The sequence below is a fragment of the Phacochoerus africanus genome, chromosome 1 (assembly GCF_016906955.1).
Source record: "Phacochoerus africanus isolate WHEZ1 chromosome 1, ROS_Pafr_v1, whole genome shotgun sequence".
Taxonomy (NCBI): domain Eukaryota; kingdom Metazoa; phylum Chordata; class Mammalia; order Artiodactyla; family Suidae; genus Phacochoerus; species Phacochoerus africanus.
The window spans coordinates 214,585,549-214,597,632 of record NC_062544.1 but is presented as its reverse complement, the minus strand read 5'-3'; the positions used below and the strand labels follow the sequence as shown (position 1 = coordinate 214,597,632).

General features: G+C 48.0%; 1 protein-coding gene across 2 annotated transcripts; it reads left to right on the top strand.

Annotated features, from left to right (window-relative positions):
- Positions 1-250: 250 nt before the first annotated feature.
- Positions 251-10,899, top strand: MUC20 (mucin 20, cell surface associated). 2 transcript variants are annotated; one of them, XM_047790133.1, is made up of 4 exons: positions 251-513; positions 4,412-5,713; positions 8,358-8,449; positions 10,543-10,899. In XM_047790133.1, exons 1-4 carry the CDS (start codon positions 414-416, stop codon positions 10,609-10,611), a joined length of 1,563 nt encoding a protein of 520 aa, XP_047646089.1. In that variant the 5' UTR covers positions 251-413; the 3' UTR covers positions 10,612-10,899. The 2 variants fall into 2 exon arrangements, with proteins under 2 accessions (XP_047646089.1, XP_047646096.1); XM_047790140.1 differs by having other exon boundaries at positions 252-513; positions 10,561-10,899.
- The last annotated feature ends 1,185 nt before the right edge of the window (positions 10,900-12,084 follow it).

The window sequence follows — 12,084 nt, the reverse complement described above, 5'->3', positions numbered from 1 at the left end:
GTAGAGCTAAAAAGTCTAGGATTAGGAATAAAACCAAGGTCTCTCTAACTAAAAGCCCAAGACCCCTGCACAAGGGGACAGGATAGGGAGGAAGGGTTGCGGGAAGGGGAAAATGTGTGTGAAAAACCATCTTCCATGACCTCCTGGACTGTAGGACCCAGGAAGTAGGTATTATTATGGAAATGATTCCCTATCTTCAAATCACACTGCAGAGAGGAGAGGTCGTTGGGCAAGGGGGGCACTGCTGAGCTCACCAAGCCTTGACGCACAACCTGCCAGCTCTCAGCCCGGTGAGCACCCGGCTGCATCCTGGAAACTACCCAGTTACACCTAGGCAGGCCTGCCCCTCCTCCCCGGGGTTGAGGAAGCAGGAAAAGGTAGCAGGGAGAGGCAGTGGGCAGATCTGCTGGGCAATGGTGGCCGGAGCCCCAGATAAGATGGACTGTCTCTGGGGCCTGGCTCTGCCCCTTTTCTTCTTCTGCTGGAAGGCTGGGGTCCCTGGGAGCTTTGCAGGTAAGAGGGCAGGAGGGTGCCAATGGCCTTCTCTCCTGACAGGGTTCTGGGTGGGAGTTTCTGTACTGCAGCCCTTTGTGGCTGAGGGAGCTCTCTTGGGTTAATGATAATCAACCATAAAGCTATCTGTGAAGTATTACTATAGTTGATAAAGGCTGCACAAATGGCAACGGGTCAGCTTAAGCCTGTGTGTATGATGCTGAAGTCCATGTACCGTCAGGTAATGTCCTTGTGAGGTTGCTGAGGGTTTGTCTTTCTCCAGTGCGGGTGTGAGTATGTGGGGTGGAGAGGGTGGGGGGCCAGGGAGATGCAGGCTGATCATAAATCTGACACAGCCGAAGAATGTGGCTTGACAAGATTCTTTCTCCTCCTCCAAGTTTATTTTCTAGTATGGGTTTCCTCTAAAAAATCACTTTTGTGTAAAGTGTCTGACCATCACAAACTGCTTATAGAGGGTAGATTCAGAGAGAGAAGGGGCTTTTATGAAAGAAGAGACTGAACATTGATCTGTAACAGGAACTATGCCAAGCTTGTTACCTGCATTATCTTTTTTAAAAATGGATTTCATTTTTTTAGAGCAGTTTTAGGTTCACAGCAAAATTGAGCAGAAAGTACAGAGATTCCTATTTACCCTCTGTCCACTCACAGCCTCCTCCACTATCAACATCCCTCACCAGAGAGGTACTGTTTTACAATCGAGGAATCTACAGTAACACATCATTATCATGCCTAATTATTTTGTCTTTTTTTTTTTTTTTTTTTAGGGCTGCTCCTGCAGTATATGGAGGTTCCCAGGCTAGGGGTCAAATCAGAGCTGTAGCCACTGGCCTACGCCACAGCCACAGCAACACCAGATCTGAGCTGTATCTGCAACCTACACCACAGCTCCTGGCAATGCCGGATGCTTAATCCACTGAACCAGGCCAGGAATTGAAACTGTGTCCTCATGGATGCTAGTCAGATTTGTTTTCATTGAGCCACGATGGGAACTCCTAATCATTTTTTCTAGAGACTCTTTTTTTAGAGCAATTTTAGTTTCACAGTACAATTGCAAAGAAGGTAAAAAGATTTCCCATATGCTCCCATCACTATATTTTTATCCTCACAATAATCCTGTGAGATTCAGTTTTCATTCTTACTCTCCTCCCCCCACCCCTCCCCACCAGCCTTCAAAGTCAGGAGACTGAGGCTTGTAACTGGGATTAAGTAACTCGTCTGTAGAGCAGGATTTTATTCCACACATGACTAACTACTGGAAAACACTGCCTCCTGCGTGCACTCATGATCTACCAGCACTTTTGACATTAAATTTAATGTAGTATTCACAACCCTATGAAATAGGTATCCCTGGCTCCATTTTACAGATGAGAAAATGCAGCCTTGGAGCTGGGAGATTTGTCTAGGTCACAAGGTTGGTAAGCAGCAGAGCAAACAGCAGAGAGGGGACTTGAACTTGGGGTCCAAAGTCCATATGATTTCCTCTCTACCAGTTTGACTGGAGGAGTAGGTCAGGAGAGCTGCAACATTCTAGAGCTGAAAGGGACCAGGGTGGGCTTTGCTTGTGGTTTGGGAAGATGCCTGGAGGGTAAGAGTGTTAGGTGGGGGTTTTTGAGAGTCCCAGAGATGAAGAGGCTATGGGTTTGGGAGGCATGAGGAGGTTTCATAGCAAGATGACAACACGGGGCACCCAAGAAAGGAAGACAGTGTGTCAGGGGAGCTCAGTGGTCAGATCCCACAGTTTGGGCTTCAGGCTGTGTGGGCCTCCTCCTGTGGGAACTGAGAGGCTCAGAGAAATATTTTGGGCTTTGAAGTGGGGAAAAGCAAGTATATTCCTATAAAAGCGTGATTTGCATGGGCAAGTGGACCTCACTGAACAGGTAATGAGAGCAAATTCCACGACTCATCTTATTTGCCTGTGGGTACCTAGTGTTAAAGTAGGTTGTGTGGGTTGTGTGCTCTCAAGTGACTCCCAGGCAGGACATGGTCAGCAAGGGGTGTTTCATAACCCGCTGCGTGCTTTGCAACTTCACAGCTTCCCCATCCTCCTTTTACTCTGGTCCTCACCACCATGGCAAGGCCAGTATTGTGACCCTCTTTCACTGGGGAGGAAATGGAGCCTTGAGGAGGTCCAGTGACTGGCCTTGCTGGTAGGAAGCAGAGTCAAGATTTGAACCAGCAAGTCATGGAACTCCAGAGCTGGTAGGCAACAGACCTGGAGCTGGATGCCACTCTCCTGCTTCCTGGCCAGTGCTTCTTCATCATCCAGTGGGAGACACAGGAGGACCAACTGAGAACCTTTCTTGACACCCTGGGTAGAGGTGACCAAATGGTCCTGGCCCTCCTATGTGTCCTTGGGTACTTTAGGGTACTTTGGGGCCCCTAGATCTGAAGAAAGCCCATCTTAAACCATCAGAACTCTGAAAAGAGGAGCTTAGATTCTGTTCTTTTCCTTCCAAGAGTAGGGTTACTAGATAAAAAACAGGCTATCCATTTAAATTTGAATTTCAGGTAATGTGGCTTTAAAAATATAAGTACGTCTCAAATATTACTTGAGAAAAACACTTACTAAAAATTATCATTTAAACAATCACTCAATTATTGCCATCATTATCATTATTGTCATTACAATCATCCCTTGTTTATCTGAAATTCAAATTCAACTAGTATCCATGAGGATGCAGGTTAGATCCCTGGCCTCACTCGGTGGGTTGAAGATCCAGCATTGCCATGAGCTATGGTGTAAGCCGCAGACATGGCTTAGATCCCTCGTTGCTGTGGCTGTGGCTGTGGTGTAGGCTCTCAGCTGTAGCTCTGACTTGAACCCTAGCCTGGAACTTCCACATGCCGTGGGTTTGGCCCTAAAAAGACCAAAAAAAAAAAAAATTAACTGGGCATTTTGTATTTTTATTTGCTAAATCTGGCAACCCTCCCCAGGGGGGACCTTGGCCCACTTACAGAGAGAGCTCCTTCCCCTGGGTAGACAGGAGAGGCACTCTTGTCAGTTCATAAAAGATTCCCGGGGCTGTAGCCTCCCCGGACATCAAGTACCCACTGGCCCGCCACTCACACAACCCTAGAGAGTCAGTCAAGTGAGCAGAAGCTAGCAGAGAAGTGCTAGCAGCATCTCTCTCTAAAATGTGTAATTTTGCCTCACCTGGCTCCCTGTTAACCTGTAGAAGATGCCTGGTACATGGTTTCTCTAGTTCTTGGGTTCCATCCCTGTCATCTCAGGCCCATGTTCGGGAGAGGCTTGAGCAGAGAGGGAAGCTTGCGCTTTTCCTTTGCTAGAGCTCTGGGGACTCTACCCACTCCCCTCTCTTTGGCAGCAGCCACTATCCACACTGTTTAGGAGGTTCCTTTCCCTACCCCCACCCCCCTGCCCAGCTACCTCTAAACACAAAACCACAGATGTTTCTTGTCTTTGAAGGATTTCTATTTACCTGGGGAAACATTTGCTAGATGAGATAAGAATTGATAGGAAAGTGATAAGGGTTCTTTCCAAAACTTCTGAGCCTCATAGTACCTGCTCCAGAGTTCTTGGCTCACTTGGACTTCTGCTTTCTTTGCTCCTCCTCCTTCTGCCTTCTTTGTGCCTCCTGGATCCTGGCCCCACACATTCTCTCTGATGGTTTCAGACCAATAATCAGCTAGATTCTGGGGCTTGCTTGCCTCAAGTGGGCCGTCAGAGGACATCAGTCAGGGTGATCCCAGTTCCATGGCTGCCATGTGGGACTGGATCTCCCGACATTACCTCCTTCTTCCTTGCACACAGAGATTAAAAAGAGGGTAAAAGCTCCTCATTCTTCCTCCCAGAGTGCCCAGGGCATAAACACAAGAGCATGTGTTAAGTCAGTGCCCTGGAACTCATAGCTCATGAAGCTGGTCTTACCCAACACAGGCCCCAGCACCAATGGATCAGGCCACGCAGATATGTCTGCTATGACTCCAGCAGCTGAGACAACCTCAGAGGGACTCTTCTGGACCACTGACCTCACTGAAATCTCTGTGCCAAGCCATATCACTTTGGAAACTCAAACCCTGGTCACCCAGACCTCTGATAGAGCCTTCATCCCAGGTGGCACCATTTCAGAAGCAGAGACCCAGGAAACCAAGGCCATTTTTCCTGCAGCAGAGACCAGGGCCCTCGTGAAAACAATGCCTTCCAAGTCCATGGTTGTGACCATGCCTCTGGAGACATCAGCCACCCGTAGCCGCCCCATGGGAAGTGAAATGGCCACAGTTGAGACTGTTACAGGTAAAGATCTCTTGAAAGCCATCTGTGACACCCTTTGCACTTTTGACAGCTCTGAAGAAGCAAAGACGATCATGGTTGACTACTTGACATTGGCTTACTCTGCAGAAGCTAAGGCCCTGTCCTCAGAGAGCAGCACCTCCTCTGACAACTCAGTTCCAGCCATTGCCCCACAAGCCCTGTTACCCAACATTACTGCTCTGGCTAAAGCCTTGGTTCCCTCCAACATCACCATCCTCAAAGTGATCAACTGCAGTTTTATAGAAATGGAAGCAACTGCCACTATCCCTGGGACCTCAGACATAAATCACAGCCCCACAGGAGGAAAGGCCCTGTCTGCTCCTGAAACATCAGCTTTGCCTGACTCCAATGAAGACACATCACACTTCTCCAGGACCACAGCCCCTGCTGAGATCTTGTCAATAGCCAGTGCCACAGTATCAACCACACCTGATTGCACACTCACCATCAGTAGCACCACTGAGACTGAAACAACAGCAGCCAAGGCCACCCCTCCCAGTGGAAAGTTGATGACAGTCAGCACTAACTTCTTGGAAGGAAACTCAACCCTCTCTGTTGGAACAAGCCACACCAAGGTCTCAGAGGCAGTTACAACATCCACAGAAGCTGGGTCAACAGTAGGCAAAGCAACCTCCCCTGCTGGGTTCTCGGCCATGGTCTACAGCCTCTCTGAAGTAGCCACCATCATGAACTCCACCCCCTCAGAGACTTCTACCACAGGCAGCACATTCAGTGGGCCTGTTCCCCTTAGCAGGAACCCGCTTCCTTCTGCCCATCTGACGACGGCCAGCAGTAGTCAAGTAATAAACATCACTTTAACCAAGACCACAGCCTCAGCAAAGACCTCTAAGATGGCCAGCACAGCTGCGGGGAAGCCCTCAAGAGCCACCCCTACCACTGTTCCAAGATGGACAGATGTTACTGCAGGTAAGTGGCTCCCTCTTGTGTGATCTTTGGGGATTTGGAGGTCGGAGTCTACAGGATGTCTGCATGTTTTAAGAGTAGGGAGAAAAGTGGGATCTGGAGCCTACTCTGAGTTCTTCTCTGAGGTCACCTCTCCATGATCTTCTAGCGGTTCTTGCCAGAATCAGTAACAAGCAAGTTAAGGTAGCATATGGAAAAAGTTCAGTGCTGGGGGTATGGAGAAATGGTATGAGATCTTGTCTCTGTCCTTAACAACCTGAGCGACCTGGGACAGGTCCCTTGCCTTCTCTGGACCCAGTTTCTCCACCAGTAGCTGAAGGGAGTTGCAATGAAGTCCTTTCCAGCTCTACCCTTCTATGAAGTTAACTGTTATGTAACTACTGTGTGCCGGTCAAGGCCCCACATTTTATTTAAAAGTCAGTCCTCCTGCTCTGGAAGCTCCTGTTTTTTTGTTTGTTTGTTTTTGGTTTTGGTTTTTAGGGCTGCACATGTGATATGTGGAGGTTCCCAGGCTATGGGTCAATTAGAGCTGTAGCTGATGGTCTCCACCACAGCCACAGCCACGCCAGATCTGAACTGCATCTACAGCTGCGTCTGCTACCTCCACCACAGCTCACGGCAACGCCAGATCCTTAACTCACTGAGCAAGGCCAGGGATTGAACCCACAACGTCATGGTTCCTAGTCAGATTCCTTTCTGATGCACCACAATGGGAACACCTGGAAGCTCCTGATTTAGCCAGAGCCACATAGAAGACACCATTGGCATCTGGCCCAAGTTGCTGCCCTCTGAGCAGCTGGGACCCCATGAAAGTAGAGCTTGCTAGGTGTGCTTTCTGGAATTGGAGCTATAAATGCTGAATTAAAACAAATGAATAAATCGGGCAAATGTTTGGGAGTTTAAAGCTGTATCTCTGAGACAATAGACATTCTCAGGGAAGAAGCCCCTTGTCAGAAGCTGCTTGATCAGCCCAGCTCCTGGCCAGGCTGTAGCCTCCACCTCCACTTGCCATCCCTCTTTCCTCATGCTCATTCCTATAGTTTCTTCAACTTGCCCTGCCTTTCTGCAGAGGTGAAATAAAAATATTCATCATAACCACCTTACTGAGTATCTTTTGTATTACAGGCAGAGGTGATATAAAAATATTTCACAATCAGTAAAGCACTGGCACCAGCTGAATATTCTCTCGGCTGCCAGGCAGTATACCATGAGCTTTGCATGCATTATCTCCTCTAACTAAACCTTCAAAACCACCTTATGAAATGTTGTGTTATTACCCCACTTGACAGGGGAGAAAACAGATTTAAAGAAGGTTAAAAAAAAAAGTAGCAGTGGATTCCAAATGAAAGTCTGATTCTGAAACTCACAGTCTCCCATTGAGCTTTCATTTTATTTTTAAAATCTCAGTTTATTAATATATCTTCCTTACACACATAATTGATGGTATCACTTTCTTGTGAACCCTCTTCTGGACATGAAATATGGATCTGGAAGCATAAAAAGGAAGATGAAAAATATGACCTATATCTATATGATATTGATATCAGTATCTATCTATCTATGTATCTATCTATGTATGTATCTATCTATCTATATTTTTTTCCTAGGGATGCACCTGAGGCATATGGAGGTTCCCAGGCTAGGAGTCTAATCGGAGCTGTAGCTGTCAGCCTAAGCCACAGCCACAGCAACACAGGATCCAAGCCATGTCTTCGACCTACACCACAGCTCATGGCAACGCCGGATCCTTAACCCAATGAGTGAGGCCAGGGATTGAACCGGTACTCTCATTGATACCAGTCAGATTCTTAACCTGGGGAGCCACAATAGGAACTCCTATATAATATCTTTCATGCAAGGGGAGTGTGTGATAAACATAGATCTCTGAGACAGGCTTTTTTTTTTTTTTTTTTTTTTTTTTAAGCAACTTATCAGGATTCCATTTTGTTTTACCCTAATAAATTAAACCAGTCTTTTATGGATGGACATTAAGTTGTTTCCAGTATTTTATTATGACAAACAGTGCTGCAGTCAATAGTATACTTTTCACATTGTGTTATTTTCTGTAGGATAAACTTCTAGAAGTGCACTTGCTGGATCAGTGCTAGTGGTATTCTGATAGGAAGAAACAACTACGGGGTGGCAGGTAAAGGCAGGCAGGTTAAGGCTCAAGAAAAGACAGAAGTTGCCTACTAATCTTCTAAGTGGGGAAGGCTGGACTGGAAGACCTCCACCAACTTAGAGCTGGGAGAACTGGCTGAGCGCATCCCCTCAGAGAGGCAGCCTCTCTGCAACATTCTCCTGGGCTGGCCCCTTTCCCAACAGCCCCATCCAGGGCCTCCAGACCTTGAGCACATTTTAGATCCACTTTCATTTCTCCTTCCTCATGTTGCTCTTTTGACTTCTCCAAATGTGGACAGGGCCTTTGGCCATCATTTCCTTCACTCTTGTTGGGAAGACACTGCCATGGGCCCAATTATTGGAGAGAAGGGATCCTCTTTCTCTTTGCATTGAGTACATGCAAGATCCTGTGTGAACACAGACACATTTACGCACGAGCGTGGCCACATACATGCAGAGTGGGGACAGAGGCTGGGCAGCGTCTTGATTCCCATATTTTCATCTCCCTACTGTTCTCATCTTGCAGGCAGGAATGGAGGCTTCCTCCTCCTGAGGCTGAGTGTGGTCTCCCCAGAAGACCTCACTGACCCCACAGTGACAGAGAGGCTGATGCAGCAGGTGAGTGGGCTCTTTTTGTGCCAGGGAGCAGAGAAGAGGGAGAGGTTCTCAGGGACTCTGGGGAAGATCTGCAGGATATAGAACATCTGCTACACTTGGGAGGGTCTGGTCTTACGCAGCATTAGGAGTGAAATCTAAGGATCTGTGTTTGGCTTTACTTCTTTCTGTTTTTCCTGAGTTCTGAATTCCCCTTCTCTACTATATAAAAAAACTCTTTCCTGGAGTTCCTGTTGTGACTCGGTGGGTTAAGAAACTGACTAGTATCCATGACAATGCATGTTTATGACCTGGCCTCGCTCAGCAGGTTAAGGCTCTGGCGATGCTGTGAGCTGCAGCATAGGTCACAGGTGCAGCTTGGATCTGGTGTTGCTGTGGCTGTGGTGTAGGCCATTAGCTGCAGCTCTGATTCGACCCCTAGTCTGGGAGCTCCCATGTGCCACAGGTTCGGCCCTAAAAAGAAAAAATGTCTTTGCTCACTTTTTTCCCTCAGGCCCTAGGAAGATCAGGCCTTCTGGTTCCCGGGTGAAGGTCAATGATATTAATGGGCAGATAGGCAGGACTTTTGGTTGCAAGTGGCAGCAACCTAACTCATTGTAGCTTACACAGAAAAGGTAAGACATTGCCTGAGAAACCTAGAAGTGGCTCTCTAGCTTCAGTTATGGCTGGATACAGAAGCTCAAACAGGGTCACCAAGATTTTCTCTCTCTCCCCCTCTTAGCTCTGCTCCCTTCATTCCTCAGAGTCTCTTCATATGTAAGGAAGGGTGGCTGAAACAGCCCTAGATTCACAAGGTACTTCCTTCTCCCAAGATCTGCATATGGTACTAGGGAAAGACTGATCTCATTGACCTGAAAGGGCCACCTCGACTGACAGCCTGACATGAATCACACAGACTGGGAAGGAGAGACCCCAAAGGAAATGGGGATACTAGACAGAACCGCCCCTCCCCCAACCACTGATGTATGTGCTAGATGGGAATCAAGATTATATTTGTAGGAGTTTCTGTCATGGCTCAGTGGTTAACGAATCCGACTAGGAACCATGAAGTTGCGGGTTCGATCCCTGGCCTTGCTCAGTGGGTTTAAGGATCCAGTGTTGCCTTGAGCTGTGATATAGGTTGCAGAAGCAGCTAGGATCCCATGTGGCTGTGGCTGTGGCGGTGGCGTAGGCCGGCGACTACAGCTCCAATTAGACCCCTAGCCTGGGAACCTCCACATGCAGTGGGAGCGGCACTAGGAGAGGCAAAAAGACACACACACACACACACACACACAAGATTATATTTGTAAATAAGTTGGGGAAATTCTCCTAAAACCCCAGATCACTGGACAAAGTTTCCAGTGGCAGAATTCTGGGGTGAGGGTTTTGGGGAATGGTATGAGTCCTTGGAAGATTAGAATGAATTAGCTCAGCCTAGCTCTGTGTCCAGATCTTGCTGCCAGGGGCTGCTGGGAAGAGGAATACCTGGGTCCTAAAATTTCTCTTAGTGGAAGGAGAGCCTATCAGGACTCACATAATGAGGTATTCCCAGAACATGGCATGGGGTTTTGAAGTGGGACAGCTAAATAAAGACAAATTCCCGCTGCACGTGATAATCCAAGAGGCAAGTGTGAATCCTGGTTGAAGAGGGAAGCCAGGGCCATGTCAGATATGAGCCCCCAAACTGGAAACTATTTCAGGGGTCAGAGAGAAGCCAGGGGGATAAGAGCAGATCAGAGGTGCAGGAACCAGACCATGCAGGTGCTGGTCTCAGTTCTTGTTGGGAGCTGGCCCCTGGCATAGAACTCAGGGCTCAGACGAACAACAAGCTTTGGAGCCAGGTGGATCTGCATGTGAATCCCAGTCCCTAACTGCATGACCTTTGGTAAGTTACTCTGTGTTACTTTTCTTCCTTGTAAAAGAAGGCAGATACTACTTGCTCTAAGGTTACTGTGGGGCTTAAATGGCACGAAGGACTCAGCCCATGGCTAGCCTGGAAGAGGCTCAGGAAGTGTTGCTGGCCTCCTCCCCTGCTGTCACTTCTGGTCCTTGACCTGTGGTGAGTTCAGGGGCCACATGGGCTGGAAGTGCCACCTGCTCCTTTTGCCGACCAGTTCCACCGTGAACTGCAGGTGCTTACGCCTCCCATCCAAGTCTCCCTGCTGCGCGTCAGGAGGGGCTGAAGAACATCAGCTGCGACCAGGCACAGCCGTGTGTGGAAGGGGGCAGCGCTGCCTGTGACCTGAACCTCACCGGGACTGGAACCATGATACTACGCTGAGATGTACCTGGAAGGTTCCCACGTACATCAGCAGACCTAAGGCCTTACCCAGACATGGCAGTGGGACCCTGGCTCACATATGCCTGGGTGTACGTGTAAGGGGGTGGGGGTGTCTTCCCTGTCCCAGGATGTCCTTGGACTTCCCCTGGCGTGTGTGTCGTGTTTCAGTAAATCGTGACCTGATCACCCATCCTCACGTACTGTGTGCTTCCATCCTACCTTAACATACTCAGTGTTGCCCAGGGACACATTCTTATGACGCAGGGAGGGATTTTGTGCACCCTCACTGCTGCCTTCCACCTTTATGCTCCTCTGGTTCTTGGTTTGGACCCTGATTATAGCACTTAGTGTGGCTGGCCTAGGAGCCTGCTGAAACACGAGCTCCTTCAGAGCAGGAATTGCACATGCTTATCTCGGTATCCCCTGAACCTCTCAGAGCATCTGGCCTGTAGTAGGATCACAGAGAGTGCCTGCTGAATTGACTTGAATTTCAAATTCTCGACACAAACAATACTCAATTATTCCTCCCCTGCAGCTCAAAAGTCATGTTATTTTAAAAAATTAAATGTGGCTTATTTTTTCTATTGTTGTATCTAACACAACTACTGTTAATATATATGTTCACCCTCTCCATGTGGATGATTCTTCGTGGATTGCCACCAAAAGTTACCTTACATTCAACATTTCCAAGATAAAAGTATTAACCTTTCTCCTAAACCTGCTCTGCCTGTACCTTCCTCATCCCACTTAGTGTCAGTTGCATTCTTGAGTTGTTTAAGCCCAAATCCTTAGAACAATTTCTTTCTTTCTTTTCTTTTCTTTTCTCCCCCCCCCCCCCTTTTTTTTGGCTGTCCTGTGACAGATGGTGTTCTCAGGCCAGGGACCAGCTCTGAGCCAAAGTTGTGACCTATGCCACAGATATGGCAACGCTGGATCCTTTAACCCACCATGCCAGGCCGGGAATGGAACCTGTGTTCTGGAACTGCAGAGACCCTTTGGATTCCATTGCGCCACAGTGGGAACTCATTTTCCTTTTCAAAAAAAATTTTTAAAGTTAAGCATAGTTGAACTACAGTGTTGTGTCAGTTTCTGCTGTACAGCAAAGTAGCCCAGAACTATTTCTTGTTTCTCTATTTCTTTCACATTTTTGTCCCATTCACGAAGAAATTCTGTTGGCTCTGTCATCAAAGTAGGCCCAGCATGTGACCCCTCCTCACCATCTCCACGGCTCTCACCCTAGTCCAAGCTGCCATCATCTCTCACCTGAATGGCTAGTATCCTCCCAGCAGGCCTCTGTTTCCACCTCACCCTTCAACCCCCGGTGTAGACTCAGTACATCAGCCGGAACTGTCTTTTTATAATGTAAGGCAGACTG